The 25,782-nt window shown below is 43.5% G+C and overlaps 2 protein-coding genes across 4 annotated transcripts in view; one reads left to right on the top strand and one right to left on the bottom strand.

Annotated features, from left to right (window-relative positions):
* The window catches only part of TMEM117 (transmembrane protein 117), a 244,250-nt gene that overhangs the window by 200,853 nt on the left and 17,615 nt on the right, over positions 1-25,782 (bottom strand). For all 3 annotated transcript variants that reach the window (XM_081022359.1, XM_081022360.1, XM_081022361.1), the window contains exon 3: positions 3,931-4,063. In XM_081022359.1, coding sequence (XP_080878485.1) covers positions 3,931-4,063 — 133 coding nt within the window. The remainder of the gene's footprint in view (positions 1-3,930; positions 4,064-25,782) is intronic.
* On the top strand, positions 9,207-13,175 carry LOC308486938 (P2Y purinoceptor 1-like; the record flags this gene model as incomplete). Its single annotated transcript, XM_081024164.1, has 2 exons — positions 9,207-9,261; positions 11,962-13,175. The coding sequence occupies 2 exons, from the start codon at positions 9,207-9,209 to the stop codon at positions 12,966-12,968; spliced, it is 1,062 nt and encodes a 353-aa protein (XP_080880290.1). The 3' UTR covers positions 12,969-13,175.

The raw sequence follows: 25,782 nt of genomic DNA on the forward strand, positions 1-25,782 counted from the left end.
CCTTGGGGCATCTTAAAAGATGTGCCCAATGTTATTCCGACTTAAAGCAGACCCAGTGAACTCAATAAACATGCCTAACCTAGGTCCATTGATTTCAATGGGTTTTGTTCTGGAGAGGAAACACTTGGTTAGCGACCCCTCCTAACAAATTTATCATGGCATATAAGCTTTAACAGGCTTTTATCAAATACACACACAAGAGAGGGGGGTAAAAGAGTAGAAGAAATATTTGAGGTGTGTGTTCTTTTAATAAAGAGAGCCCAAAACATGAAGCAGCACAGGAGGCAAACAGAGATGCATCACGTTACAATTTCTGAGTGCAAATTTCAGATCCGATCCGATGAATATGATCCAAGCAGGCTGGCAACCAGTAGCTGCTGGTAATGAACCGACAACGTGGCAAGATCAATAGTATAAATAAACTTTCCCCTGGCAAATATGTTAATGGGTTCTAAATGTGCTAATGGATTCCAGTTGGATGACTTTACTCTTTGAAACTTTTCATTGTTAGCTAAGGTTTGCTACAGAGCATCCTATGAGATTGATATATCCCCCACCCCGCGATTTCTGGGTGGCTAAAAAAGCAGAGACATCACCTTGCCAACAAAGGTCCATATACCCGGTAGTTAAAGCTATGGTTTTCCCAGTAGTGATGTATGGAAGTGAGAGCTGGACCATAAAGAAGGCTGATCGCTGAAGAATTGATGCTTTTGAATTATGGTGCTGGAGGAGACTCTTGAGAGTCCCATGGATTGCAAGAAGATCAAACCTATCCATTCTTAAGGAAATCAGCCCTGAGTGCTCACTGGAAGGACAGATCGTGAAGCTGAGGCTCCAATACTTTGGCCATCTCATGAGAAGAGAAGACTCCCTGGAAAAGACCCTGATGTTGGGAAAGATTGAGGGCACAAGCAGAAGGGGACGGCAGAGGATGAGATGGTTGAACAGTGTTCTCGAAGCTACAAACATGAGTCTGACCAAACTGCGGGAGGCAGTGGAAAACAGGAGTGCCTGGCGTGCTCTGGTCCATGGGGTCACGAAGACTCAGACACAACTAAACAACAACAACAAACAGCTTATTGCTCAAAGTGAGCTTGGAGGGGATGAGATGCCACCCATTTCTTTTCAGCTAGACCTATAACCATCTCCTTTCTTTTCTGGCAGACATGATGAAGTCTGGCCCAACCCCACCACATAGAGGTAATTAGTGATACTTTTTTAGAAGAAGAAGAAGAAAAGCAACGACTCAGAACCATAACTGAAATAACAAGCCACATTACCAGCCTGTCTTGAATACCGTAATTCTTCAAGAGTAACTTCATTCTAATTAAATTCTTTTTTAAAAAAGAAAGATAAAAAATATAGAAAACCACAAAGATCATTATAATTTGGGAGAAGTTCTGTATAGGCTCGTATTACTGGATTTCTGACTCTTCACAGTACGCACCACTATGAATGGTAAGCAACACTGATCACCATTCACAGCTTTCTAAATCCTGAACCCTTTTGAAGTCCCAAAATATACGTCCACTCTTCTGATTTTTAAAGCCTTTTGCTGCCCTCTTGTGGTTCTTCCCAGAAATATGCTGGTGAATGATAACACACCCATATGATGTGGGAAAGGATTTTGTGCGCTGATTTTAGAAGGCAGTTTGGATTTCATCCCAGTGTTTTGCCAGGCAGAAAGGTTTTGGATTCCTTGCCCTGTTTTGGATGATGGTGCCTTAACTGCCAACTCATACTTCTGTGGCAGTGTACAATGTCTCCTGAAATATATTATCTGATATCAATACATTTTGCCCTGATTCCTCAATACACATTGAGATGGTGTAGATCAGGGGTGCCCAAATTCTTTGGGTCCAATGGCATATTTTTTGGGGGGGTCCTTGTTGTGTACACTACAAAATGTGCATTTCACAGAACATTGGGAATTCTCAGAGTTATCGTCCCTCTAAACAAACAACAGGCTACACCACTCCACCACACCACAGAAAAAGGAAAAAAACAGGCAATGCTTCCCAAGCAGAGAAGCAAAGAGTTTTGTAAAACTCTGGGTTTTTTTAAATTAAAATCCAGAAGGGGCAAGGGGTCTTGGTGAGCATCAAAGGATATGTGTCCATAGGGACCATCTTGTGAGCCCCACACATTCATTTATTTATTTGTTTGTTTGTTTGTTTCCTACCCATCTGGCTGGGTTTTCCCTAGCCACTCTGGGCGGCTCCCAACAGAATATTGGAAACACGATAAAACATCAAACATTAAAAACTTCCCTAAACAGGGCTGCCTTCAGATGTCTTCTAAAAGTCAGAGAGTTGTTTATTTCCTTGACATCTGATGGGAGAGTGTTCCACTACCAAGAAGGCCTTCTGCCTGGTTCCCTGTAACTTCACTTCTTGCAGGGAGGGAACCGCCAGAAGGCCCTCGGAGCTGGACCTCAGTGTCCGTGCTGAAAGATGGGGATAGGGACAGTTAGGCAGCCCCCTATCGTGGCAGACAGTGAGAAGGCCAAGAACTGCTAAAATTCAGCCAGGGTGATGTGTTCACAGAGAGAGTCTGTTGAGATGCTAACAGGGCCATAGCGTGGGGAGAGCTAGTGGGGCTGTAGCCCCAGGCACATGGTTTTGAGGTGCACGACCCCACCAGGATCCCCACCCTGCCTGCCTGCTACTGGGAGGTCTCTGGGCTCCAGAACCCGGCCTTGCCACCGCGACCCTGGCCCTCTCGCCAAGGCCAGATGGCCTCCCCCCTGCACAGGTACACAGCACCGTGTGGCCCGTGAACCCTCTGTGCCCCATGCCCACCCAGCGGCACAGGTTCGGCTGGTGTGGCAGGTTTTGTGCACTCTTCACACCCAGCCCCTGGTCCCTCCTGTGCATATAATGGCTGCATATAATGCTGCATATAATGGCTTCTCTGGTATTTTGAATCCTCAAAAAAAAGGGTGTTTCCTTTCATTGTTTTATAAAACACCATGTTTGGTTTCTTGGCTTGTTTGCGTGTTTTTGAGGGAAAAAGCTCCCCCATTCAGCAGCAGGGATGCTTTAAATATAATCCCCCTTCAGATAAGAGCACTAGGAAAAAGGAAAAAGGAAAGACAGCTTCCCCAAAATCAGCACACACCATGTTTGACCAGAAGTAACCTCAACAAAATTCATGCCATTTTATTGACACGTTCTGTTTACTCCTTCCCCCACTGCTCCCCATTTTATTGTGCCAGCTAGTAAGCAAAAACAAGGGAACGTAACAAGTTCCTGATGAGCTGCCATACTTGACTGGTGGGCTCATGGAATAAAATAGGTCACCTGAATAGAAGCACTGCTGTGTTTGAGGTGACCCTAAGTGAGATGTCTTCTGGGGCTGCCCTGTGTAGCCCTTTACTGCCCTGGTGTCCCCCAACTGCAGGATCTGGGAGGGTTGTGATGCAGGTTATGTGTGTGTTTGTGAAACATAGAAAGAGGGAGAAAATATGGAGCAGGAGGCGGGGGAATGCAGGTGGGCACCACCCCCTAGTAAAATTTTAAAGACATGTTAGTCTGAAATCAGCAGGCCCATGTCCTTCACTTCTTTTCTAGCCATATGCCAGAAACTGATGAGCATTAAAATAACAACAACAACCACATCACACCTCCAGTAACTCAAGTTGTATTCACCACTCAAGTTACAATTTTCAGTTATGAAAATATTTGTGCCATATTCAAGGATAGGAATGAATCTGATTCACTCCACAATGCAGACCTGTCACACTCAGTATGTTTTCTGGACTGCAGCTCTAATCGCTAACTATTGGTCATGCTGGCTGGGACTGGTGGGAGTTGGAGTCCCAGAACATTTGGAGGACCATAGGTTCTCTGTTAGCTACGCAATGACCAATCTGTTACGGCACCCAAAAGAGCTAATTAAGAGGATATGGTTTAGGGAAACACAGCTTACCTCATGTAACCTGCCATAAGGAGACACAGATTGTATATGTGAGAAAAAATAAAGAGGAAGAGGATGGTGCTGAAGAACATTGTCATCCAAGACCCGTGGTCCTCTCGGAACATTTTCAATCGGAGTAATTGGCCTGCAATGAGAAGATGGTTAGAAATGTGTTAAAACAAATGTTCGCCCAACATGTTTTCCACTGCTCTAATACGAGAGGGAGAAAACACAGGTGGCAGGTCTATATTTGCCTAGGAGGTTCAATGATTGAATCAAACTCCAATAAACATGCAAATGCGCAGGTTTGGTGAAGAATATGGTCGGCGGCTCCATTGTAAGGCATCTGTTTACATGGTAAACAGAGATACCCCTTCCTGGCGGTTGTGACGTGCCTTGGAAAACACGGGTCACATTCATGCATACATTTAACTGCAAAACGTTTTTGGAATGGTGCAGTTTTTGTTGATTCTGTGTGAAGGAAAGAATTGGCTTGTGGCTCCCACAGAACAAGACACGCAGAACGTTGGCTCCAAAGCTCCTGCTGTGGCCTGGCACACACTCCTTCCCACATCATAGTATTTTCTTGTTGGGCCTGTTGAGATATTATACTAGGAAGAACAAGTGGGTGTGGGGTGTGTGGGTGAGGCAGCTTCTGGGTTGCTTGGATAATTTGGACTGCTGACTTCCAAAGGAATAATTTGGATTCCAAGGTTCTGCTGTTCCCTCGGCCAAAGTTCCTCAAGCTAGTATACAAGTGCTCATGGGTATTTCAGTAAATGTGCAAGTTTACTGGATATGGCCTGGGGTTGGGGACTGAAAGTGGCCCTTCCACGTCTCTCCTCAGGGCACAAGCCCTCCCTAGTCACACCTGCTTCTGGCCCTACTTTGAGTGTTCTGGCCGGGCTGGGGTGTGTCCTTCAACTCTGCCATCCCACCCATGACTAGGGCTGGGCAATACAATATCTGGTTTTCAGCATCATTATATATCACCAGCTAAACAAAAACCTGCATCTAACGCTTAGATTTGGGACGCGGGTGGTGCTGTGGGTTAAACCACAGAGCCTGGGACTTGCCAATCAGAAGGTCGGCGGTTCGAATTACCGCAATGGGGTGAGCTCCCATTGCTCGGTCCCTGCTCCTGCCAACCTAGCAGTTCGAAAGCACATCAAAGTGCAAGCAGATAAATAGGTACCGCTCCGGCAGGAAGGTAACCGGCGTTCCATGCACTGCTCTGGTTCGCCAGAAGCGGCTTAGTCATGTTGGCCACATGACCCGGAAGCTGTACGCCGGCTCCTGCGGCCAGTAAAGTAAGATGAGCGCCGCAAACCCAGAGTCGGTCACGACTGGACCTAATGGTCAGGGGTCCCTTTACTTTTACCTTTTTAACCCTTAGATTAGTGTTGTATAACATTCAGGAATCCTCTGTGCGTGATGCAGAAACCTGATTGCTATCTCCATCCTGAGTAAGTGTAAGGAAGGCTACCTTACATTTGCCTGAATGCCACTCCCCGCTAACAACCAACTGATTAATAAACTTGGATTATATTGTCTGGTACCAGGAGCAGTGCAAAATAACATGTGTAATGGATTCTATTTGTCTCTGTCCACAAGGGCATAGTCTCTCTACAAGTAATATTTCCTGGACCCTCCTCTGTTGTGTTGCTCAGAGAAGCACATTCAGTCTCGCTAGCATGTAGGCCCTGGGTTGATTCAAGTTGGTCAAATGAGAGAGATAAAATGCCATTGGCCACCCACCTTGCCCCACCCCAGACTTACAACAGCGCAATCTCATCCGTACCTATTCAGAGGTAAGCCACGTTGAATGATATGGCGCTTACTCCTGTGCGAGCAAGTTTAGAACTGCAACCCAAAAGAACTACTTCAACTCAGTTTGAACTGGCTTTAAGAGTCCTGTTAGCAGAGAATGTATTTCATGGGAAACGCTGCAAAAGAATGTTTATTGTGGCAACTCAGCCATACGGAAGAGTAATTAGACCTGCTGACAGCATTCAGCTTGGTGGTATGCTAACAATAAAGTCATTAATCTCCATCCTAACTGGATATCTACAGCATATTTTATTCTCTGTGAAAAAGCTAAAGGCTTCTTTTACTGAGTTAGAGCTACGGTTATACTGTATTCCCATCTTAACAATTTCTCCCCCAGCCCCAGCCCAGTTCTAAGATAAATTCTAGCCCTTTTGGTTTCAGATATGGCCATGGCAGAAGTCTCTTCCTGCAATGTGATTACCCTACTTAGAGAGCAGCGTTAACCAAAAAAAGGGGGGGAAGTAGGCTGAGTGCTGACATTATTTAACGCTGAAAAGTTAACATACCACTTCTTCCTAATGAGGCAATGTATAAGTAAGTGATGGCTAAGTGCCATGAGCGATGCTTCAGGAGGCAAGTCTGGGAGAACGAGCATCTAAAATAGAATCATTTCTCACAATGAAAAATACTTAAAGAGGCTACAAAGCAGCTTACGCTAATGGCTTTCGTTGAAATGCTTCTATTTCAGGAAGCTAATTGGTTAACACAAAAAAGCAGGTGGTTCAAACCATGACCTGTGGTGCTTGAATTTTAATTGATTTTAGTAGGACTAAGGCCAGATTGACACATGTGGCAGTCCAATGAGGTGGAAGGGTCCTGGGACCGCAAGGTGGGTTGTGCCATGTCTGATAGCAGGTTGAGATACCCTTTTTGAAAAAAACTTCTCATATACAGAAGCAACACCTCCCTGCAAGTAGCAAGCTAACACACCAGGAAGAGAATTTCTATTACAGCCTGCTGTGCTAATTGTCTAGATGGAAGCTGTTTATTTGTTTGTTTTTAAAAAAGGAAGGGACCATTTTTTAAAAAAATGACATGCACACTCAAAGCCTGTTGTTGAAAGTGGTACAAAATCCATTCTTGCTACGTCACAATTCCCAGTATTCTGCTACATGTGTACAATTTGAGCATGATGAGTTAAAATCCAATAAGTTAGTATTTGAAAGGATGAGACCGCTTATGTGAATATGGCAAGTATATGAATATCAATCAGGAACATGGGTGGTGCTGTGGTCTAAACCACTGAGCCTCTTGGGCTTGCCAATCGGAAGGTCGGCGGTTCGAATCTCCACAATGGAGTGAGCTCTTGTTGCTCTGTCCCAGTTCCTGCCAACCTAGCAGTTTGAAAGCACGCCAGTCCAAGTAGATAAATAGGTACCACTGTGGCGGGAAGGTAAACGGCACTTCCGTGTGCTCTGGTTTCTGTCACGGTGTTCTGTTGTGCCAGAAGTGGTTTAGTCATGCTGGCCACATGACCCAGAAAGCTGTCTGTGGACAAAAGCCGTCTCCCTCGGCCTGAAAGCGAGATGAGCGCCACAATCCCATAGTCGCCTTTGACTGGACTTAACCCTCCGGGGGTCCTTTACCTTTTACCATTTTTTAAAATGTGAATATCAAACCACAGAGATTAAATACTAAAAACAACCACAAGAGAAGTTGGAACGAGTAAACCTTTGCAATGCCACCTTGTGATGGAAACAAATTCTTCATAAGAACATAAGACAAGCCCTGCTGAATGTGGGAACATCTGGTTAGCCACTGTGAGAACAGGATGTTGGACTGAAAGGGCCACTGTCCTGGTCCAGTAGGCTCTTTTTATGTTCTTAAAATAAAGGCTGACCACCACCAGCTCTTCCTTAAGATAGGACTCTCCGAGTGATGCCACCTGCACACCAATAATCACCCCAGCAGGCTAAAGAGGAGAAGCCTGGACAAGCAACGGTCATGGGACTCGATGGCAAACATTTGTCAGCTTGGGAAGACTATTGTTTGTTTATTGAAAGCAGTTATGTACCACCTAATATTTTTAAAAAAACTCTAAGAGGTACTATTCACTAAGACTACTACGTCCTTCTCAATATGGGCCATCAACAAAGGGAAGATCCTCCCTTCCTTGTTACATTGAACTCTGGCTTTCCTCTAGCGAGCCAGTGTGGTGTAGTGGTTAAGAGCGGTAGACTCGTAATCTGGTGAACCGGGTTCGCGTCTCTGCTCCTCCACATGCAGCCGCTGGGTGACCTTGGGTCACACTTCTCTGAAGTCTCTCAGCCCCACTCACCTCACAGAGTGTTTGTTGTGGGGGAGGAAGGGAAAGGAGAATGTTAGCCGCTTTGAGATTCCTTCAGGTAGTGATAAAGCGGGATATCAAATCCAAACTCTTCTTCTTCTTCTTCTTCTTCTTCTTCTTCTTCTTCTTCTTCTTCTTCCAAGGACCTCAAGGTGGCATGCATGGTTCTGCCCCTCCCCATTATAACCTCACAACAACCCAGTGAGGTAGGTCAGGCTGACCGACAGCAACTGGCCTAAGGTCACCCAGTGAGATAACAGAATCATAGAATCATAGAGTTGGAAGAGACCACAAGGGCCATCGAGTCCAACCCCCTGCCAAGCAGGAAACACCATCAGAGCACTCCTGACATATGGTTGTCAAGCCTCTGCTTAAAGACCTCCAAAGAAGGAGACTCCACCACACTCCTTGGCAGCAAATTCCACTGCCGAACAGCTCTTACTGTCAGGGAAGTTCTTCCTAATGTTTAGGTGGAATCTTCTTTCTTGTAGTTTGGATCCATTGCTCCGTGTCCGCTTCTCTGGAGCAGCAGAAAACAACCTTTCTCCCTCCTCTATGTGACATCCTTTTATATATTTGAACATGGCTATCATATCACCCCTTAACCTCCTCTTCTCCAGGCTAAACATGCCCAGCTCCCTTAGCCGTTCCTCATAAGGCATTGTTTCCAGGCCTTTGACCATTTTGGTATGCCTTAGTGGAAATTTGAACCCTGCTCTCTGAGGCCCCAGTCCGACACACTAACCAGTGAACCACAATGGCAAACGGAGGTGCCAGTGCTGTGAGCAGAAAGATCCACAAAGGTAGCTAGCTAGCTAGCTGCTGTTGTGTATTTTGGATTGGTTTCCTAGGATTCCTTAAAAGCATCTACACAAAACAAAACCTGATCGGTTTGGATTTTGTGCGGCGTATTTTTATGATAAGCAGTGAAAACACAGGCGGCAAATTGTTTTCTCGAGATAATATGCGGTATCATTGTAAAAGTGTGGGCAAGCAGAAAAGTGTGACTTAGCCTTTCTCTGCGAAGGGGAGGAGTCTAGAGGCTGAAAGAAGTGGCCCGTATGTTTCCATTTTCATTATCCACAATATGTGGATGATTAACGAACACAGATGAGAACATAGACGTTAATGGGAGTCTGACAAAACTGGAGATTAATGGGGAAATTCCGAGATGACTTGGAACTCCCAGCCCTGCACAATGGAGAATGCAACCATTTTTAAACCAGGTAAGAAAATAGTAAAAGACCTATTTTCAAGTATTTGTTTGAATGCGATACAGCATTTAGCGTTGTTCTTGGCATCTGTCTGTCTCGAGAAAGAAATGTAGGAACTAACCTGAGTTTTAAGTTATACATAACCATGGAATACAGAGCCTGCAGCTGAATATTATATTTTCCACGAATTCTTATTCTGAAATGATTTTCAAGCAGTTCTTCTTTAATTCTAATAAATACAGATCTTGACAATTCATTTTACCTTGACTGCATTAAGAATTAAAATGAAACGTTAAATTTCTATTGGCATAGCTCATTACACTTTACTGGAATGTTAATTGAGCATAAAAGAGGAATTTGCCTCACAATTAATAACCAAAAGGTAAAGCATTAATTTTCAGTACTGGATGTCATATTAGCTACTGTTCCATTAAAGACCAATATCTGTTTCTGTTTTTACTAACGCCTAATGCTGCAAAGCGTGAAAGGCTATAATTATGAACCATTGTTTGCATTGTATCCCATAATATAGGATACACATGACTAGGAATGGGTGAATGTGACAGTTTCAGTTTCTCTCAGTCTCTCATTTTTACAACTGTCTACATCCACATCAATTTTTGGATTTATTTTTTTAAGTCTACATGAAAATTCATCAGCATTCCACAATAAATTTATGTTCATGCACACATTTGCAAAGCACTTTCCCCTAATGTAACACACTGGTGTGTGCTATAGTCACTGATATATGCATTGTTTACACACTTTACCATATTGCATGCATTTTCAATGTGCTGGCATCAATGCTGATTTCAGGTGAGATCGTGCAAGAAATCACACGAGCTCTTGCAGGCTTGTAATTCCAGCAACACACAAAATCAGCACTGCTTCTCTGACAGTGGTGGGGCACCCAGCGGGGGTGATGGCCTCATCCTGCCTAATAGCTGTGCCAACTCTGGACTGAGACAATTTAATTGTTTGTAGGATGCTTGGGGCGGGGGAGTTTTGCCATTGATGCCAAAGGAATGGTGGAATATAAATTGATTAGAAAAATAAATAATGGGCAGTCTTCACATCTGTCAACAGCACATAGATCCATGACCCACTCACACATGATGAAGCTAATATACCCGCCCCATACATTCTCATGCTTCACTTGGTCCTCATTTGGTTTCATTTGGTAATTTTAGACACAGAAAGCAGCATTAACGCACATTATGGGATTGTTGCCTTCATAGTACCTTTGTTTAGCAGGAAGTAATTAAATATTATCATCTTAGCCTGGATAATGTCTCCTTATCATTTTGTGCTTGTAATTACGGGAGTCTTTATAGTAGTCCAGAGATTAAGCAGTGAGAAGTAATTACCAATAGATACTTATAACTACAAAATGAGTTGCATTACCCTGCTGGAATGCAAGGTATCCTCCAAACAGGAACAGCAGGATTGTGGAAATGAGCAGTCTAAGAACACATAAAATAGCAGTCTTAGGTACAGAAAACTAGGGTTTTGTGGAATAGGCGTTTTGCAAACATTGCCTGGAGAGACTCAACGACAAATTAAATGTGGCATTATTCTCATCGTGGGGCCTTGCTTTGTTGATATATAGGATGGAGCAGGGGAAGGGGAGCTGGATTGGGACCACGATGAGGGGGTTTAACCCTTTGGAACCCCACCACCACAGTCCTGATCAGAATCCACCCCCACAATCCCCAAATGGACTTGCTATTCACCATGAGAAGCTTTATATACAGTGGTATCTTGGTTCTCATGCAGCTTAGTTGTTGAACAAATCGGCTCCCAAATGCCGCAAACCCGGAAGTAAGTGTTCCGCTTTGTGAATGTTTTTCGGAAGCTGAACATCAGACGCGGCTTCCACTTGAGTGCAGGAAGCTCCTGCAGCCAATTAGAAACCACACCTTTCGGGAGTCGAACGGACTCCTGGAATGGATTAAGTTTGAGAACCAAGGTACCAATTGGCTAAACAAAAGTCATGGCAAGGCTAGGAAGCTGTCTTATATCAAGTTAGACCAAAGGTCTATCTAGTTCAGAGTAACTCTGCTAGCTGGCAGCAGCTCTCCCAGGCTGTGGTTTCTCTACTGCCAGGGATAACCTGGGACCTTCTGCATGCAAAAAAATATGGTAAATAAGGGAAGGGAAAGGGCCATCAAGAAGCATCCTTTTTTGCCATATTTTTCCACTGAAACAGTAAATCCAAATTACATGGGGAAACAATATGGGGATGGCATTTGGATGAAGGCAATGTCATACCGAAGAGTTTGGATTTGATATCCCGCTTTATCACTACCAGAAGGAGTCTCAAAGCAACTAACAATCTTCTTTCCCTTCCTCCCCCCCAACAAACACTCTGTGAGGTGAGTGAGTGGGGCTGAGAGACTTCAGAGAAGTGTGACTAGCCCAAGGTCACCCAGCAGCTGCAGAGACGCGAACCCGGTTCACCAGATTACGAGTCCACTGCTCTTAACCACTACACCACGCTGGCTACACAGACACTGCACAAAATGTGCATGAATCTTCTGCTGTGCCGAAATGCCCACTTTCCAATTTTATTGTACCATAATATCATTCGACCCGAGCCAGTGCCGAGTGAGTGGGCCACAGAGAATTTATTTACCACTGAAGTTCCGTTTGCTCACAGAGATCCTTTTAAGTATTTTGAAGCAACACCTTGACTTTTTCTTTTGCTTTCAGGTAAAATCCATGGAAGGATGTCAAATACTACTTGCATTACCTTCTGCAGCAGCTTTAGCAGGCTGGAATGGTATTGCTACTTTGTGTTTATACTTTGCTTCTTACTTGTTCTAATAGGATTTCTTGGGAACACGTTCACGCTGCTCTATTATATATACACTGTGAAATCGTGGACCAGTAGTACTGTATTTTTATTCAATTTGTCACTGTGCGACTTCACCTGGATTTTCCTGATTCCCTTTTCAGCCTACTACCTTCTGCTTAATCACACAGCATATTCTACCCAGATATTCTGCCAGGTGAAACGAACGTTCTTCAACATTAACGTCTACGGAAGCATCTATTTTCTCACACTGATCAGTTTTGACCGATTTCTAGGTGCCGTCCACCCAATTCGTTCCTTAAAATGGTGGGATAAAAGCAGAGCTACGTATTGCACCATCGCCATCTGGGTCCTCATTTTCATAGAGTCCATTCCTGATTTTTACTACACATTCATGGTCCAGAGGAAAAGGGAATCTGTAGCTTGCCTGGATAAAGTGGGAGACCCTCTGCACTTTGCGGTGCCATTTACCATTTTCAGAGTTCTCTTTGGATTCCTTATTCCAGTCATAGTCATCTTTACATGCTACACGTTGACTGTGAAAGCATTACAGAAAATGAAAAACCGCCAACAGGGAAGACACCGAATTGGAAAGTCCTTGCTATTGGTTTTAGCTGCAATGATTGTTTTTGCGGTGGCATTCATTCCCTATCATGCCACAATGACGGCCGTGATAATTTACAGGATGAATTACCAGCTCAACTCTGACAATATACACCTGATAGTTGTCATTTATAAGTTCACCGAAGTCATCTGTGTTTTGAGCAGCTCCCTAAACCCCATCATTTTCGTGCTTGCAAGCAAGAAATTCCAAAATAAGTTCAAAAGCATGCAGTGTTCTCCTAAACACAGATGTCATTGCTGTCGATCACATAAAATTGAGGATGCTGCAGCTGCACTTTGATAGGTTAGATGCTTCGTCATTTTCAACTTCAGCTTTGATAATAGTTTTGAGACAAGTGGCACCTTTTGTTGAATCAAGCTCTGCTGGCGTATCAGCAAGCTTTTCAAGGTCATTGAGTCTTTCTTCGAGCATTACCATTAGAGTAAAGTAAACCCATAAGGACAGGTGGTGGGGATGAGCATACTGGCTCCAGCTTCTTCCAGCTTCATTCCCATTGCCCTTCCAGCTCATAGATGGTAACATCTGAAGCTGGGAACCTTCTGTACTCATGGAGGTTACACACACGTTTTGGAATCCTGGAAAACCAGGGTTCTAGAATGTAGAGTGACTCTTCAGAAGGAGATTGCTGCTTCCTTCACAACCGGAAAGGCTTGGGGCAAGTGGATTCCTCTCCCCTGCCTCCTCGTGTGTTTATTTTTCCCAAATTGTAATGTCTGGAAAGGGCCATGCCTTAAGTGAACTGGACTAAGGGTTCTACGCAGCTCGATAGCTGCTCACACACTGAAGAAAAGTTCCATTCCAACCACTTTCACTGGATTGATCTTGATCAGGCCATACGTTGGAATCTCACCAAACTCTACCATATCATCAGAGAAGGATGTGTGACAGAAGTTCACTAATGAAACAGATCTCAGTAATATAATCAGTTCACATTTACCATCCATATAGAAAGGGAATGACAGCCGTTCAAGTCTTAAAAGCCACTGCCTGGTATTTCCAGATTTAACCATTGCTTATGTGCAGTAAGGTTTCTCCATTGGGGGTTCTTAAGCATTACCTAAGTCGTGTGGTATCCCCTCTGCCCTGATTGCCTTCCAGAAGGCTAGGCACCCAAACTGAGGTCTGAGCATCGTTCATGGCATGTCTTTGAATAACATTTCCACTTTGAATTTTATAGAGGTCTATGGAATTCAAATGGCAATAAAAAATAAGAAAAAAAATACCAAAAAAAATCATATAGTGTTTAGCACAGTGCAAAACAATTGCTACAATAAGCAGTAGGGAAATCATTAAGGGGTCTGTTAGGGCCACGGCAATTTTCAAGTGGTCCATGACGGGGGGGGGGTGGGATTCACTGGCCTTGATGAATGGTTAAATGTCCCGATTGTGTAGACAAGGGCTGATCCCATAAGCTCCAAACATGGACCTGGCACTCTGCTGGGAGCCGTTTGGGAAAGGCCTGCATGACTGGCTCCTGGCCAAATGTTATTCCAGCCGTGCAGATGAAAGCAACTCCCATGCGGCTAGTGCAATGTTTCTAGGGCTCCATCTGTCCCTATATTCAACAGCTGGTAAGCAGGTAAATTAAATTCCTGTTTTATGGTACAGTGCCGCAAACATAAAATCCCTGATAGAATTTAGCACAGCCATGAATTTAGCTCACCTACAAAGAAAGAGCAATGGGCAATTAAAATACAAAAATGGATGAAGATTCTTGTTTTACCCCAAATGAGTCTGAATCAGTCCATTCCGTTCCATTCCTAGGATATCAGTTAGTCAGTCTAATTTATTTGCTAAAAATCATTGGTCATGACAACACTCCAGGAATACGAATAGCATCAAGGTAAATTTTAGCATAGGTGTCCCCAGCACAGTGGACTCCATGTTGTACAATGGAATGTTGTACAGGCTGCTAAGGAATACATACAGATCTTATATGTAATGTGTTTGTATCCCCATCCGCCGCCAAATAATAATTTATTATTATGTATGTTGCCACTAAATGTTAAAACTTTAAATTCCACACTTTAAGGGCCTCTTAAGATGGTTTGCAATATAAACACACTGTCGCTACCAACTCCACAATAAAAATGACATTAAAAAAATTAGAAGTAGGTACAGTAACTAAAAAAACTTATTAGAAGCACCAGGAAGAAACAGATCAAACCCAAGATCTCCTAACCAGCTTCAAATGCCCTATAGAACAAACAAATCTTTACAGATCCTATAAAAGCCAGTAGGGAGCTAGCCTGTTAATTCTTCTTCAGAAAACATTTGGATAGACTGGATGTTACGCTCTATCCAACTGCCAGCTAGGTTTAAATAGCTTAGAAACCAGAAGCAGAACTCTGCTTGGTGATCTAGAGTGAGCAGACAGGTTCATACTAAAGACGACAGAATATTCTTAACCCAGTGTGTTTTATGAGAATTCAGGAGCTTCCCACCAAGTCCACCCACTACCCTTTTTATTTCCATGTTAGGTGGGAGGAGCTGTTCCATTCATGCAGTTATTGCTTTCTTTTCTCTGCTCATGTGTAGCTCTGTGTGCCCAAAGTATTTTGTATCTCAGTCAATGGGAAAACTGGGAAAGGGAAGTCATCACTTGCAAATGATTCACAGCCACAATTCAGTGGGAGAACATTTGCTTGCCATGAAGAAGTTCCAAAGTTCAACCCCTGGTATCTCCAGGCAGGGCTGGGAAGACTCCTGCCTGAAACTCTGGAGAGCTAGAAGGACCAATGGTCTGTCTCAATTTCCAGTGTTCCTCAGATTTATCACATGCACACAGAATGTCTTTATTTTGGATGCACTGGCCATGCTTGGACAACAGTATCTCAGCTAAATAAGCCAAGAGATTAATGAACCTCATCTCCACCTCAACACAGCCACTTGGCTGTTTCCCTCATGTAAACAAGCAAAATCACTGTTAGTATGGTTTCTTGTTATGTCTAAACCAGGAAACTATGTCAAGCAACTTCCAAAGAAGCCTGGATATGAAACCAACCATGGTTTCATATGCTCACTTGTTTGGAGGACATCAACCAGTTCCCTTGAGGACATCAACCTGGCACAACAGGGAGCTATGCTTAACTTGAGACTCCTTGGCTCTTGTGAAGGGAAGAGCGAAGCAACTGCATAAGTCTTGTTCATATCTTGACTTATGAAGCTGGACCAGTATTTTTCTGAAGCTGATTTCGTTGATTTAACTAGGTGGGTTTTGTGCATTGTGAGCCAGTTCCTTGAGGAGCATCAGAGAACATCCCAAAGTTCTTCTGGGCTTCAAAGCAACCTTTAAAAGGTAGTATATGCAGCCATTTTCAGAAAGCAAGCTTGAGCTTCACTGCATGTGCAAAAGTCCCCCACGTGGCTCTTTAGATCCCAGCCTTTGCTAATGAGTCACACATTTCAGATCAGTAATTACTTTCATAAATAGCTAGTGATCTTGTTGATAAAATGGCTTTATATTTTTACAGTTTAGCTAACACAGGATTTACATAGCTACTCCATGGTTCACTTTAAAAAAAAAAAGAAATAACAAAAAGGTCACTGCTTTCCTAGAACCATATTCATTCTTCTGTGCAAACACAGCCACTGTTGTTTAGACTATTTTTAGATACTTACTCAGCAAAGAGAGGTGTTTTTAACATGTATTTTCTGGGGGGGGGGGGGACCAAGCTAACTACAGAAAAACCTTGCTTTGGTGACTTTGACTTGAGATGGCTTTGACATCTTAAATGAAAGAGAATGGATAATTTAAAGAGAAGAGATATCACAGATCTTTACAAAAGGCATCAGACTTGAAGAGCTAGTGAGCAGTCAGTGTTATTGCAATATGGTTGTGCACCACAGATACTTAGGACTCTCCAAGTCAAAAAAAGTTGGCTGTCAGGATTTTATTAGCATATAAATATGCCCATTTTGGTTTCTCAGTTTCTCATTGTCCTAATCTTAAGTTCAGTTCTCCATATTTCTGCATCCATTTGCAAAAGATTTTATTAAAAGTGTTCATGAAAATGTGTCAGTATTTTAGCATATGCATTTTTGTGCAATGTGCACATTTTTGCAAAGTAATTTTCCCCAAGATAATGCATTTCTGTATGTTATTTTCACTAATGCGTGTATTTATATGCCCATATTTACCCTAATATATGCATTTTTGTATTCAATACCCAGCTGAAGAATTGCAAAAAGTGTAAATAGTGATGGGTGGCTCTGTTTCAGTTAATGTGTTGTTTCAGAAAGCATGGGTTCTGTAGGTTCACCTTTCGATATTGACTGAATCAGATTTCTCCCTTATCCCTACTTGAGACCTGCCTGGCAGAGATTTTCCCCCCCATTACTAGCCAGCCCAGTTTGTTACCATCAGTAGGAGGTACCCTGATCCCATCATCATCAGAAGATGGGATGGTGGTTGACATGAGACAGGGCATTCCCAGTGGTGTCCCCAAGTATGGAACTCCTTCCCAGAGGATTCTGGTCCGTTCCCACAGTTGGCATATATAAATATCAGTTCTCATCAGTTTCCCCCTTTAGCTATTTTAACTTCTGCGCTCTGTGTGTCTCTGTGTGTGTGTGTGTAATATAGTGGTTTTATGGTCATGTTTATTTCAGATGTTTGTTTTAATGATTTGTTATGTGAAGCCACTCTGTACCCAAGAAGGGGGGAGGGCACAAAAACACCAAATACATGATGATAGATAGATAGATCTTCCTGATCACTGCTTTGTGGCCCACAAATGGCTACCTTCGTTTAATAAATTAAAATTTGAAAAATCAGCAACTTGCTTGGTCATGTTTATTTCAGATGTTTGTTTTAATGATTCGTTATGTGAAGCCACTCCGTACCCAAGAAAGAGGGCAGAAAAACACCAAATAGATAGATAGATAGATAGATAGATAGATAGATAGAGACAGATCTTCCTGATCACTGCTATGTGGCCCACAAATGGCTACCTTCGTTTACATCAGCAATGTCCATGCCTGTTTCAGAAGAATTACTATTATTCATTATTAATAATATTACAATTAATCATCTTAACCACCCTCTCATACTGATTTATACATAAAATAGTTAAAAACTCTCTCTCTCTCTCTATATATATATATATAACAAGATCAAAACCCTAACAATGGTAAAGACTCGTTCATCCAGCAGCAAAAGCTAACATGTGGCACTTGAGTGAGCAGCTACATGGTCAGACAGGATGATATCCAAAGATAACTGGCAAACTGTGGCCTCTCTCGCAACCCCACAGACAATATTTGGAGGAGTTAAAAATGTAAATTTACTCAGCGGCACACAACTATTTCTGATGTCACCCTGATTAACTTGTTTCCCTGCAAACCAAAGGCACCCGACATCTGTTCATATTTACCTAGCCATATTTTAATCTGCAAACAGGGGGCTTTTAAGTGCTTCATTATAATATTACTCATTTCTGTTTGATTTGACACATCCAAATAGTGTGAAACGAGCTCGTTCCCATTTCCCTGCAAGAAAAGAACAATTAGCGGATGTAGTCGAGAGGCAGTGTCAACACAGTCTCCAAATAAGAGATGTGTTGCACAGGTCCTGCCATTGTCTGCATGACTTTGCAGAATATGGCAACCATAGAGATCGCCAGCATTGTCTTACAAAGTTGGCAGGCGCTAGTTAAATGTTTCTGGATCTCACTATTAGCTAAAATGCTCTAATTAACTAATACCGAGTTCTTTTTCGGAGGGATGCCAAGGAGACCCACATAGGGACCCTGCCCATACGGGCCAGTCTTGACAGACTCTAGGGTTGTGCGCTCATCTCACTCTAGAGGCCGGGAGCCAGCGCTGTCCGCAGACACTTCCAGGTCACGTGGCCAGCGTGACGAACCGGCACCAGAGCAGCACACGGAACGCCGTTTACCTTCCCGCTATAAAGCGGTACCTATTTATCTACTTGCACTTAGGGGTGCTTTCGAACTGCTAGGTGGGCAGGAGCTGGAACCGAACGACGGGAGCTCACCCCACCGTGGGGATTCGAACCGCCGACCATGCGATCGGCAAGTCCTAGGCGCTGAGGTTTTACCCACAGCGCCACCCGCGTCCCAAGGAGACCCACATACCATGCATTAAATTAATTTGTAGAGCAATCCTACACATATGGGGAGCAGCAAGGAAAGGGAACTCCTGCTGCATGGGAAGAAGGGACGCAGCTCGCAAAGCGCTGAATGCAACCCAACGGGATTTACTTCCGAATGAATGTGCTGCCAGTTTAGTTTAGGGAAAGCAACTGGAATTGTTTATATAGGCAACATAAACCTTTCAATCAAATCAACCATTTTAATCCAGAGTCTATTAGCATTTTTCAGAGGAAGTCAAAGAGCCGGACATTAATTCCACAGCGCTTCCTTTGGGGGGTGTGAGGCAACTGAATCATTTCAATAACTTTTTGCCAGCATTTGTTTTAGAATGTTTTTATTACAGCCTGAACTTTGCAAAACCCAGTAATCAACCACATTTTTTAAACAAAAGAAAAGAAAAATCTAAACATTATATGGAATACGGTTTCTTTATGCTAACAGTCACCTTAAAACAATACCTCAGGTACCTCAGGTTAAGTACTTAATTCGTTCCAGAGGTCCGTTCTTAACCTGAAACTGTTCTTAACCTGAAGCACCACTTTAGCTAATGGGGCCTCCTGCTGCTGCCGCACCGCCAGAGCACGATTTTTGTTCTCATCCTGAAGCAAAGCTCTTAACCCAAGGTACTATTTCTGGGTTAGCGGAGTCTGTAACCTGAAGCGTCTGTAACCTGAAGCGTATGTAACCTGAGGTACCACTGTAATGACTACGGAACCAAGTATCCCTCCCTCAGTTGATGTTATTTGTTTTATTTATATCCTACATTTTTCTCCAAGGATCTGCTCCTCCTCACTCAATCCCATGCACAAAGGCAGCCAGTGAGCTTTATGACTGAGTAGGGATTTGAACCCAGTTCTTCCAGATTCTAGTCTGACACTTTATTTATATATATATATATATAATTTTTTATTAGTTTTTTAACATATCATTTTCAACAGTCATTAAACATACTTTTACATTTTATTCAATTTTTTTTGACTTCCAGCCGTCCTGTCTGAAAATTTTCCAATCTAATCTCTTAGTATGCATTTCTTATTTTCCCTATTACATTTCAAACTGATAACCAATAGCTCTATCTTTTTCTACTTCGTAACACTTTGTATAGTTCTCCTTACAAAACTTCTTGTAGTCTACTAGCGTAATTTGTTAATTACAGTTGCTCTTCAAATAATTCATATACTTCTTCCAATCTTCTGTAAATCTCTGGTCCCACAGGTTTCAAATCCTTCCTGTCATTTTGTCCAATTCTGCATAGTCCATTAATTTCGTCTGCCATTCTTCTTTCATCGGAATTTCTTCTTGCTTCCATTTCTGGGCTAACAAAGTGTGTTCTCCTTCATGGAAAGCACGTGTTGCGGTGGGGGCCGACAGGACACTCCAAAGTTGTGGGGAGGGCTAATTGATCTTTGGCCACTGTTGTGATTGGGCTTCCCTTGTTGTTGGGAAGAAATTAATGCTGCCATTTGTTGATTGACGGCCAGAAATGTTAAAACTCCCTGCATGAGGCATAGAGCTTCCTCTTTTGGCCCCGTGCATTGGATTGCCCGTCCCCCCTCCTTAGAATTAGGGTTATTCGCTTTGACCTTGCTATGCCTGTCATGGGGTCGTCTGCTCTTGGGGCAGGGGCCTGGTAGGAATTTTGTCCATCTGGCTGATTGGCTGGGGCCATTTGTTTTTTGCCTACTGTGTAGCAAATCATCACAACTTGTAAGGTTCGTGGTTAGGCATTGGTTTATGGTTTGGTTGGTTGAGGGGCATGGATTGGCTGTGCCTGCCCCTCTAATGCTGCTGCAGCAAGGGATTCCGTTAAAGGAATACAGGGGCTCACCATTGCTTTTGTCCAAACCCTGTCAAGGGGCTAGGGCCACGCAAGAGCCCCTGGTTGCATTCGGGGAGGGCTGAGGGCAGGTTCCCTGCTCCGTCGCTACCCCCAGATGTATTCCCCTTTTCTGACTTTCGCAGGCTTGCGGAATGTCAGTCTGTCCCCCAATGGGGGGCAGATAGTCGCAACCAATGCCTAAGCAACCACTCACATATTTTGTATTTTAATAAAGTTGTGGCCAAAATTATGCCAAAAACCTTAAACAAAATTGTGAGTTATTTGGGGTGGCCCTGGGGACCTCGACACGCAATACTCTTTCCCTAGTCTGACACTTTAACTACTATGTCATGTTGTGGGCACAGATCTGTCCAGAAAGATTTCTTGTGTCTGGGGAGAGAAATCTGGCAGAAACTCTCCAGGGTTTCAGACAGGAAGTCCTTCCCAAATGTACCTGTAGATTTCAGATAGACTGAACTTGGAACCTTCTGCAGGTATAGCAGACACTATGCCTCTGAACTGTGACTTCTTCCCAATCCTGATGCTTCTCCTTCCTTTGAATTCATGGAAAGAGGCCCAAAAGATTCATTCCCCTTAGGTGATTTCATGGGGAGGGAAATCCCAAGTGTTTGCAAAGGCAACATTATTTCTACACTTTCTGCTCCTGCAATCTGAACATGAAAGTGAAGCACTGAGATGTCTTTATGGGACCCAAATCTGTCATCGGCCAAGCACTCATAACAGGAGTTATGATACCGATGCTATTCCAAAACATTGCAATTTCTACTCCACTTAAAAACAGGTTCGCAACCAGATTTGGGGCATCCTTGTTTCATAGATGTATTAAAAAAATATTTTCACATTCTGTCCCCCCCCCCATTCTTTTAAAAAATTAAGCAACAGCTGAGAGCTTGCAAAATATCTAAACAGAATGTCACAAATCCTCTTTTGCATCAAAGGGTAGCCAAGCTGTTTCCTTTTAATTTGACAACTGCCAACAACCCTAACTAGATGTGCAGTTTTAACACATGCCTGATCCTTATGGCTTCCTGCACAAGAAAAAAGGCTGGCACAGAAACACGGGGTGGGCGGAATATGGGAAGAGAAAGGAATCTCTGGCAGCACCACAGCAATCTCAGGTAGCAAAACAGAGAAGGTTGCCATAGGACTGCAGTTCCGCACACAGCCTGACCATTAGCAAGGAATGCCATTTTAATTTCAGAGGAGAGGAGGGCTGAAGGTCCCGATGTATTGTGGAGGAGAAAGAGCTTAAACAAAAAGATTTCGGTTATGCATGGTAGATACGGCATGCACACTGACACATAGAACCCTTAATGGCTTGAATCCCAGAGTGGTGCATGCTCTAGTTATCTCCCGCTTGGACTACTGCAATGCGTTCTACGTGGGGCTACCTTTGAAGGAAACTGCAATTAATCCAGAATGCAGCAGCTAGACTGGTGACTGGGAGTGGCCACCGAGACCATATAACACTGGTCCTGAAAGATCTTCATTGGCTCCCAGTACATTTCCGAGCACAATTCAAAATGTTGGTGCTGACCTTTAAAGCCCTAAACGGCCTCGGTCCTGTATACCTGAAGGAGCGTCTCCACCCCCATCGTTCTGCCCGGACACTGAGGTCCAGCGCGAGGGCCTTCTGGCAGTTCCCTCACTGCGAGAAGTGAGGTTACAGAGAACCAGGAAGAGGGCCTTCTCAGTAGTGGCGCCCGCCCTGTGGAATGCCCTCCCAGCAGATGTCAAGGGAATAAACAACTATTTTACTTTTAAAAGACAACTGAAGGCGGTCCTGTTTAGGGAAGTTTTTAATGTCTGATGCTGTATTGTTTTTAATATTCAGTTGGAAGCCACCCAGAGTGGCTGGGGAAACCCAGCCAGATGGGTGGGGTATAAATAATAAATATATTATTATTATTATTATTATTATTATTATTATTATTATTAAATATCTGACTGTTATGGCTGGCTGTTACGAGCTGCAAGGGAGGCCCTTTTAGAAGATCCATTGCTCTTCAAGGTTCGAGGGGCAGCTGTGCAGGAGATGGTCTTTTCCGTGGTGCCCAACACCCACTTGTGGAATGCTTCAAGGTGTGTCTGGCCTCATCACTGTACACATTTCACCAGGAAGCCACGGTGCATCTTTTTGCACAGGCATTTACCGGTGGAATATGAATTCAGAATATCACTCCCTGTAAAGTTTTGCTGTTGGCTTTGCGTGCTGTTTGATGCTCTAAAAGTGTGGGAGGGGTAAAAGACCCCTGGATGGTTAAGTCCAGTCAAAGGCGACTATGGGGTTGCTGCACTCATCTCGCTTTCAGGATGAGGGAGCCAGCGTTTGTCCACAGACAGCTTTCCGGGTCGTGTGGCCAGGATGACTAAACCGCTTCTGGTGCAACGGAACACCGTGACGGAAACCAGAGTGCACAGAAACGCCGTTTACCTTCCCACCGCAGTGGTACCTATTTATCTACATGCACTGGTGTGCTTTCAAACTGCTAGGTTGGCAGGAGCTGGGACAGAGCAACAGGAGCTCATTCCGTTGCGGGGATTCGAACCACTGAATTTCCAATCGGCAAGCCTAAGAGGCTCAGTGGTTTAAACCACCGCACCACCCGTGTCTGATGCTCTAACTGCAGGCTTAGTGCTGCGATGCACCATGTGACTTCCTCACTATTTTAAGTTGCATGTAACCCACCTTGAGAAAGCAGGATAAAGAGCAGAGTATAAGAAACATAAATCTAAGTGACTCAGGGAACTGTATCTCTCAACAATCTTATAGTACAATCCAGCCACATATTGACTCAGAAATAATGGGACTTACTCCCACAGATGACTGCAACCTTTTACAATATGATCCACAACTGAAGTCCTGACCATTTTCACATTCAGGTGAAAAGACTCCTTTTCGTCTATTTTTTTCTCCATGAAATTCAATTCCAACTCTTTAGGAGACGCAAGAGAATCAAGGCCCACTTAGGGACTGTTTTTCAGACATTTATTATTTCAACGTTCAGAGATTATTTCCAAGTTAGAAAAGCAAAACCCCTCGAGTGAGGGCTGCAATGGATTCACACTGTGTATTCAGTGCCCTCTGGTGGGAAGTCCTGTTACTGCCTTCTTTAAGGATCCAATTACCGTAAGTTCCATCAATCTGCAACTTGAGCTTTTCCCAAAGTAACAGAAGCAGTGTTAGCAGCAATTCTTGCAAGGGACAATTTGGACTCAAGTCATGGACAGAAGTGTCCAAACTCTAACCAACGAAGCTATCCACTTGATTTAGATCAGGGTTCTGGAAAGAGGGGAAATGATGAGACTGCTTCCTCCCCCGTATCGCAGCCCTAATTTAAATCAGGATCCTGCTCTGCTGCTTGTGGAAGATGAAGAAAATGTCACCAGGTGATCTAATTATGGGTTTCCCATGTATCATGTCATTTGACACCCCCTCCACACACACACACACACACACACACACACACACACATCCTTATTTACCAGGCAGAGGGCCTTCTTGGTGGTGGCACCCACCCTGTGGAACGCCCTCCCATCAGATGTCAAGGAAATAAACAACTGACTTTTAGAAGACATCTGAAGGCAGCCCTGTTTAGGGAAGTTTTTAATGTTCGATGTTTTCTTGTGTTTTTAATTCTGTTGGGAGCCCAGCCAGATGGGTGGGGTATAAATAATAAATTAATTATTATAATGATGATGATAATTAATGTGAACCTGGAAGAGAGGAAGCTGATGGAATCGAAGAGGTCTACAAGGATTCAGTTTTCATAGGAATCCTGTTCAAGCATTTGGTACCATAGGAGCTTTCTAGAACAAACCCAGCTAAACCCATCCCTTCAGCCACTGGTGGACCTACATTTTGGGGGCCCTGAAGCTTGAAGTGCAATGGGGGGGGCCTTCTCCAGGATTGGTACTAAGAATCTATTTTGGTTGCAATTCTGACTGGCTGTCTGCAAGTGCTAAGCCAGATTTTATGAGTTGTCATTTCTACTGCAATGGGACTGTTGGAGTCAAGACTTAATTTTGTGGGAGGGCTTTTTCTCTTGTAAGACAGTTCAAAATGTTTAACGGAGCTGCCCATTTCCATGTGAATGGAAAACACACACATCTTTCCCAGTTGGCAAAATATGCAATATGGACCTGCCCCAAAAATCCTGGATTCAGTAAAGGAAGTACCAGCACGTCTACATTATTCTGTTGTTAACAAAAATGGGAAAGCATCAAAGGAGCTTATGGAAGGGCTGCTTACTTCTCTATTTTTAGATGCCTACATTTGCATCATCCATGGTGCCAAGTTTTATTTACAAGGCAACTTTCAATAAACTGGCTACAAACCACAGCTGGAAACTGATGAGCCTGAATCCACATGCAGCAGCTGATTGTCAATTCAGGTATTTATGATTAGGCCACTATTTAAAGCCTTCCGTCACATGCATTCTTCAGAAATGATTGCTATTATTAGGTAACAGTTGAGTTTCCAAACAGTTGAGAGCCAAAAGGAACCATATAACTGGCTACTAATTTTGAACTATTGAAGGCACAACAGCAGAGAAATCCTATACATGGTTTCTTGGTACCAAGTTCCACTGTATTCAATGGGCTTACTCTCGGGTAGGTAGGTTTGTATAGGACTACAAGCTAAAACCACAAGTTTCTCACTGACATTAAATTCTGAACCAGTTTGACTCCAGACGGAGGTGGGGATTTTATTCCAGTCTGAGACTCAGTGGCAAATGCAAAAAAAGGGCTTGTGTAATAATAATAATAATAATAATAATAATAATAATAATAATAATAATAACGACAACAGTCAGGGCTTTTTTTCCAACCAGAACTTGCTGGAACACAGTTCCAGCACCTCTCTGGTGGGCCCCATTGCCATTCCAAGATAACAAGGGATCCATTCATATTTTTTCAGCAGGGGGCCGGTCAACTGTCCCTCAGACCATGTGGGGGGCCAGACTATATTTTGGAGAGAAAAAATGGATGAATTCCTATGCCCCACAAATAACCCAGAGATGCATTTTAAATAAAAGGACACATTCTACTCATGTAAAAACACACTGATTCCTGGAGCATACACGGGCCGGATTTAGAAAGCAATTGGGCCGGATCCAGGCTCCGGGCCTTAGTT

This window comes from Podarcis pityusensis, assembly GCF_964106645.2.
Source record: "Podarcis pityusensis genome assembly, chromosome: 10".
Lineage (NCBI taxonomy): Eukaryota > Metazoa > Chordata > Lepidosauria > Squamata > Lacertidae > Podarcis > Podarcis pityusensis.